This window comes from Vitis riparia, chromosome 1 (assembly GCF_004353265.1).
Source record: "Vitis riparia cultivar Riparia Gloire de Montpellier isolate 1030 chromosome 1, EGFV_Vit.rip_1.0, whole genome shotgun sequence".
NCBI lineage: Eukaryota > Viridiplantae > Streptophyta > Magnoliopsida > Vitales > Vitaceae > Vitis > Vitis riparia.
The window spans coordinates 9,150,794-9,157,914 of NC_048431.1; the positions used below are offsets into that span (position 1 = coordinate 9,150,794).

General features: G+C 36.2%; 1 protein-coding gene across 1 annotated transcript; it reads right to left on the reverse strand.

The window, feature by feature from the left end:
- LOC117915388 (ethylene-responsive transcription factor 2) lies at positions 1-1,155 on the reverse strand. The gene has a single exon (XM_034830968.1). It carries the CDS (start codon positions 1,061-1,063, stop codon positions 215-217), a length of 849 nt encoding a protein of 282 aa, XP_034686859.1. The 5' UTR covers positions 1,064-1,155; the 3' UTR covers positions 1-214.
- Between the last annotated feature and the right edge of the window lie 5,966 nt (positions 1,156-7,121).

Sequence of the window (7,121 nt, forward strand, 5' to 3'; positions counted from 1 at the left end):
TAAAAAGAATAAAAAGAGCCATTTCACAGAAACCTCCATCAAACAAATAACAAATCATATGTATTCACAAATCTATTTCTTGGACCCCATTTTTTTTGTTCGGCTTTTCTGTTTTTGATCTTTTCTTTTTGGGGTTTATGAGTTCAAAATTTGGGGAAATCTGTCTTTGCGATGAATATGAACAAAGTGTGACTCAGGATTTCAGATGTCAGCATTAGCGAACCAATAGCTGTGGGCCATGTGTAAGCTGTGCCACCTCATATCCCGCCTGGGATCCCTCCATTGACTTCCCTAATTCGATTCCAGTTTGAGCCGTTGCCGGCGCCACAGCGGGAGCAGCCAAGCTACTCACTTTCTTTCTACGCTTGGGTGAGCTATTATCTGATGATGATGACGACGTTGATGAAGAGGAAGGCTCAGGTGAGGATCGTTTTGAGGTCACTCGGACTGGATCGGGCTCCCCCGAGTTAACTCGGAGTGGGAAATTGAGCAGTGCGCGAGAGCCGCGCATCCGATAAGCGGCTCTGTCATAGGCCAGTGCGGCGTCCTCTGCCGTCTCGAACGTCCCCAGCCAAACCCTAGCCCCGTTCTTCGCCGGATCCCTAATCTCCGCAGCGAACTTCCCCCACGGCCTCTGCCGCACGCCCCTGTAATGCTTCCCCTTCGCCGGCACCACCGCCGGAGCAGGTAATTTCGCCGGTGGGTCCACCGTCTTCTCGGGCACTCCAATAACCTCCGCCGGAAAAACTTCCGGCTCCGATTTCACGGCCACCGTGGGGGCGGCAGAGAAACCGTAGGAGGCAGTCTCTGAAAAGAGTGGAGCGAGCGTGGGTGTCCAGCCTCCGATGGCGGCGTCGCGGAGAAAGCCATAGATCACCATGTCGTCGGAATCATCCTCCTTCAAAGGCAATTCACCCCCAGTTTCAAACAAGCTACTAAAACTATTGCTCCGGCAATACATGGGAGCGTCGAAGCGACGAGAGTCGGAGTCGTCGAACAAGTGCCGGCAAACAGACTCCAGGACAGCGAAGTCAGAAGAGGGATTACTACTGTAATCACACATATCGAATTGAAATCTAGCTTCTTGTTTGGTGTGTTCGAGTATTGTTGGGTTTATGTCAGAGAGAGAAGAGAAAGGAGATTGGAATGGTGGTAAAGGGCGAAATGGAGTTTAAATAGATGGGAAAGGTGCATGAACTTGTGGATAGAGGTTTCCAATATTATTATAAATCCCATTAAAAAAATATTATATTATAATACATATGACACTGATTTCTTGGTTATCACCTTCCATGAACGTTCTCCCAAGTGGGTGGCGTTTTGAATCACGTGTTTATTTTGTGTCCCAACTCCTTTTTCTAATATTTCCATTCATGACGTCAATCTTCTTACACCAGCACCCCTCACCCCCATCCACTTGCATCTCTTTTTCTTCAAAATTTCTACTTACTTTTCTCTTTTTTCTTTTTCTTTTTCTTTTTCTTTTTTTTTTTAATTTTTAAATTTAAATTTTATTTTATTTTATTTTTTTACAATTTTGTTATGCTAGACTTAATTTGGGTTTTTTTATAAAAAAAAAATAATCATTTTAATAGCTATATAAATGGATTACTATTATTTTTTTTTTGGAAAAATAAGGGATGAAAAAAAGAAAAGAAAGAAATAAAGAAGGAAAGGACAAAAGACGAAGTTGCCGACTGGGGAGGAGAAAAAGACTCGTAGGCAGATGCAATGGTTCTAGACAAGGGGTTTTTTGAAAGGATAAGTCTCTCATCAAAGTCAAATATTATAAGTTATAAGTCCCCCACTATTGAGATGTGTTTGGTCCCACTTCTCTCCCTTTTATTTTTATTTTTTTCATTTTCTAATAATTAATTATTTTATTTTATTTGTGAAGGTATGTGGGGTGGGTCCCAATTCCTCACTTTTGTACCATTTCATGGAAGGTGGTTCACCCTTCTTTATGTAAGCCTTTTACAATAAGATCTCTCGTATCTAAAATCCATCATGCTTTCTTCTTGATTACTTTATTGTGGATTCTAATACCTTCAAATATTCTTACCTATGGGCTTTCCTCACAATTCACGCCAGTGAATATACATACAAAATATTCCTCCTCATATCTCTCTCCATTACCAAACAAAATTCTTTTCATTCAAATTCAGTACTAATCTTAAAATTAATTAAGCTGATGAACAAAAATTCCCTTTTTAAGACACCTTGAGTCATAAAACTACAAAATAAGCAAGTCGAAATTGAATGGATTAAAAAAAAGGTGACAAAAATTGAATCATAAAGTGGGTCAATTAAATTGGGCTAATTCAAATCACATTTTTTCAACTGGAGAAGAGAAGACAAAGGGTTACCCTTGAAAGATGGAATCACTTTTTTTTTAATTAATTTTAAAACAAACAAAAAAAAATGAGTTAGAAAATAATTAAGGTTGGCGGGGTTTTAAAAAAATGATAAAAGTAAACCAACATCATAAGTTATATGTCGTGGGCTTGAATTACTTCAATCTTTTCAAGATATGCCTAACTTTTCCATATCTTTCATTCAACTGAAAATTATAATAATAATAATATAAAGAACACATCTCTATTTGTAGTGGTCTTATAGCAAATTAGGCGCCCTATTCCATATCCATTTTCCATCAACTCCAAGTCCCCAATCAATCACTCTCAAGTTTAACTTTCTTCAAGAAGCCATTTTCACAAATTTAACATTATTCCATTGCTAGTTTTCTCAAAATTACCAAGAAATAACCAAGAATTCAATAATATCATATGAAAGCTTAAAAGTAATTTAAATTATATATCGCTCGGACATAAATTTCGGGTATGGATCCTCAATTTACAAGTTTAGAATTAAATAAACAGGTTAATAATGAATTTAAGATTTTTTTTAAATCAATATAAATTCAAGTATTATCTTACCATCTCCCACCAATTATATATAATTGATTTTTAAAAATATTTTATTTTATTTTATTATTTTCTCATTTTTACCATACAAAATAATAAAAATTTACTTTTCAATAAAAATAAGTTATAAAAAATTATGATACTTTTATTCATGTATAAAATATATTTATTTTAAATGCAATTAACATTTTTGAATTTTATATTTATTTTATTTTATTTATTAAAATAGGAATGATAATCACTTTATATATAAACAGAACAAATGCTCAAAATGCGGCTTCATTTTGAATTCGATTATGGGTTGTATATATCATACACCTGAATTCTTAGTAGCAGTTAGAAGGGCACATCTCACGAGACTTTCAAAGGCACGTGCGGAGTAAAGAAGCTTTCGAAGCTGACCATGGTGGTCAAATATGACTTTGACCCTCACCAGTGCCGTAAATAGAAACCGCTAGCATGACAACAAGTGGCACGTGCGCAGCACCGCAATTTTTGATCTCATTAAAGTAATGGACAAAAATTTATAGGAAACGTGAGAAAAAAAAATTCCTAAATACGAAAAGTTGAACATAAAACACGTGATGAAATAGGAGGCAACGTGGTACCTTCTTTGGGGGCTGTTTTGAAAAGGTGGCCCACCTCCCCCCACCCCCCCACGTATTACTCCAATAATATATTTGCTTCGTTGAAAGTTTGTTGTTGAATTGAATTCCAACTTTCAACCACAGCTTTTTGGCTGTTTTTTAATTATTTGATTTCATTGAAATATCTTATCGACAATTGGGGCTTGTCCTTTTCCTTGTATGAAATCATCGCCTGTTTTCCTGAATCCAAAGGCGGACGTTGATGGGTTAATTTGATATTGGGGCAACACGTGGGTCAAATTTGGGATTTGATTAGGGTTCATACTTGGAATTTGGAAATCTTTGGGCTCACTCAAAGTAGAAAAGTATATAAATAAAATAAAACCCTAGAGCTTGGCGTATCGGATCTGCATTCTCACAGAGAGTCTGAATTTCTAAATGAGGATGGTGACCAGCATGATCATGGATGATATCATGGTGATGTAAGCATTTGAGGGATTATTAAGGAATGGTACTGACCTTGATGAAGTAACCATCGGCAAGCTGTGTTCTGGCGTATTCGTTCTATTTGAAAAGAGTGGTATCCACCCAATCCTCTTACCTGTAGGCCTCAATAAGGGGAGCCCAAGAGCAATTAGAAGAGAATACGAGAACCACTTCATATTATAAAATCCAAAGTAAACTGAAGAGGATTGGCCCCTTCGTAAGCAAACAAATCAAATGCTATGACTAGAAAAAAGGCTAAGAGCAAGACATCATAGTGCCGACATATCCTAAAAAGGCTACAATCCACTCCAAGGCAAAAAAAACTATGGATGACCAAAAATGAACCCATCGGGTCGAGTACCCATTGGGATTTGCCCCTGATAGGACCGAAAAGGGGATTGATGTTGATGTTGAAGATGGGGAAAATTTTGTAAATGTAATAGGGGAATGGGGTAGGATTGTAGGAAGCCGACCTCATTCCTAGTCCCTTGCCTAGACTAATAATGGGGACAAGGTCGGGGAGCCCTCCTTGATCTTCTTGCACTGTTTAGATCCCCTAAACAAAACATGACACTGATTACCATTAAGTAAGCCCAAGCATAGAAAAAATAGCTAAAGAAGATGTGCCCATTAAACATCTACTTGAAAAAAGTTCCATAAAATGACCATTGATGGCTAACCAAATATCAAGACATAATTGTAAAAGAGCTTAGGGAGCATATATGTATAGACACACATTCATATACTGAAAAAGTTACTACCACTGAAAGACAAAAAGGTTAGAGATGACCAAAAAGAAAACTCATCAGCTTGAGTCCCTATTGGGATTCACCCCTAATGGGATAGAGGAAGGGAGTGACAATCAGGGTCTAGATTGAAGACAGGGAAAATTTCACAAACGCAAAAGGGAACAGGGCAGGAAAACGGGACCTTATTTCTCAATCCTAGCCTAAATGGAGAATAGGGTAATGGAGAAGAAATTTACAAGTAGGGGCAAGGAGGGGGAGCTGTCCTTGACCTTCCCCCCATTGTTTAGATCCCCACAAAAAACATGGTACTAACTATCATCAAGTATGCCCCATGTATAGAAAAAATAGCTAAAAAAAGCCTAGAGGAACTTAAAAATAACCGATGATGCTTAACCAAATATCTAGACATACCAGCAAAAGAGCTCAAGGAGCAGGGGATGAAAAAAGTCAAGACTTGAAATACATTCTTTCTCCATTAGCAAAAGTGCTTATGGATGACATTTGTTGAGCTTAGAATTCCCCTCTTGACATCTGTACACCATCATTCCACTATGATAATGAGGTTAACATTTTTATGTTGTCCTTTTTATCATTATGAAGGTCAAATGCAATTAGTTACTTTTACTTCTCCAACCATTATTTTGGATTTTATGAGATATTATTGATGCTTATGAGATTTTACGGAATTGACCATTTTGAGATAAGTGAAACTTGGACAACAATCATTTTTTTATTCTTTAAAATATATTTACTTTATTTTGGAAAATTATATAATAAAATATTACAAAAATCATTTTTTTTTTCCCTTGAGTCTTCATATTTTTCGAACAACTAGATTGTGGATAGATTCTCCATAATCTTCCTAGTGACGTGCCGATGTAGGAGACACTGCTACGAGCCAATGATTGAGGTTGTATTTTAGAGAGACCATCATTCATTAATGTTGCATGCGGGGGGCAATAGTAGCTTTAGGACAGCGTGCGACCACTTGCATCACCAAACCAAGCCAACTCTTCTTAACTTTGTTTCAATTATGTCTTATTTTTCTATATTTTTGAGTTTCAATGAGAACTTTGAAAAAATGAATAGAGAAAACATAGAAGAACATATTTAATTTCCATAGCAATCAATAGGGTTAGAGTTTTCAGTCCCGATGCCATACCCATATTTTCCATCTTGTATAGAAGTTGTTCAATAGTCATAGCTACAAGTTTCCAGCTCAGTTAGAACACCTTCATCTACATGCTAGTGAAAAAAGGAGTCTCGTTTAATATACAAAGTATACCAAAATCATGATTCACATCATTTCAATTGGTTTGCAGACACCTTTCCTAAAAGTAAATAAAGGGAACAGATAATTTTTTTCTTCCCCACTATGCAGAAAAACTAATAAAAGTTTGAAAGCTAATACTGTCCAATCAAGATGACCCTACATTTGATCTCTTAAGCAAGACATGACACTATGATTCCTTCTCCTTCTAGATCATTTTTATATATTTTTTTTTCCTTTTTTTCCAGCTTTATCTCTCAACTCCTAGTGTACATGATATTATTTATCAGTATAATTTTCTTCAAAAGGCATCCTTCAATATTTTCTTATGCATTCACTATTTGTAAATAGACAAAAAAACTGATCTTGAAGCCTATCATAGGGGTAGCACCAATTGAAGACAAGCTAAGGAAAATCATGAATTCATTATGTGCAGTGAGAACAAATGGGTGCAACAGTAAAGGGAAGCGTTTTGATTTCTTCTGTAAGTGATAGCGGATATGATTTAATGCAGAATGCAACCCTAAATGGATGTGAATGCAAAATTTCAGAATAGGACAAAGAATGATAACATCTATAAGACAGAAACAAAAAAAGCTGATGCAACATACTTAAAGAATAAAAAAGGTCATAGATACAACAACAACAAAGCATAAACACGCCAATGACAAAAGAAAATAGGGTTGTGATTTAGAGGCTCATAATCCAAGTACAAAGTACCAAAAGGTGATTTCCCCAGTCCAGATCTATGAAGTAAAAGAGTACAATAACAAATGTACTGACTCAAAAGGGGGGAACAGTGACAACCTAAGTACAAATACCAAAAAGATGATGTTATTTTATTCTTCTACTGTAGAGGAACCAGATGCAACTTTGGGATTATGGTTCAAAAGATGTGTTTAAACTTGAAAAACACAATAAATTGCAATCCTGTCAAGATTTTCATGGTATCCTAAGTAGGCATAAAAACGATGAGCTGTTTGGATTTCCATTGAAAAATATAATTACCATAATCAGTAATCAAGATTCATACTAGATACCATAATCAGTAATAAAGATTCAAATTGAATGTCATAATCCAAAAGAAGATTCATGAGCTCCAGAT

Coding starts and splice junctions, on each gene's coding strand:
- LOC117915388 (XM_034830968.1), bottom strand. CDS start 1,063: ATGTGTGATTACAGTAGTAATCCCTCTTCTGACTTCGCTGTCCTGGAG.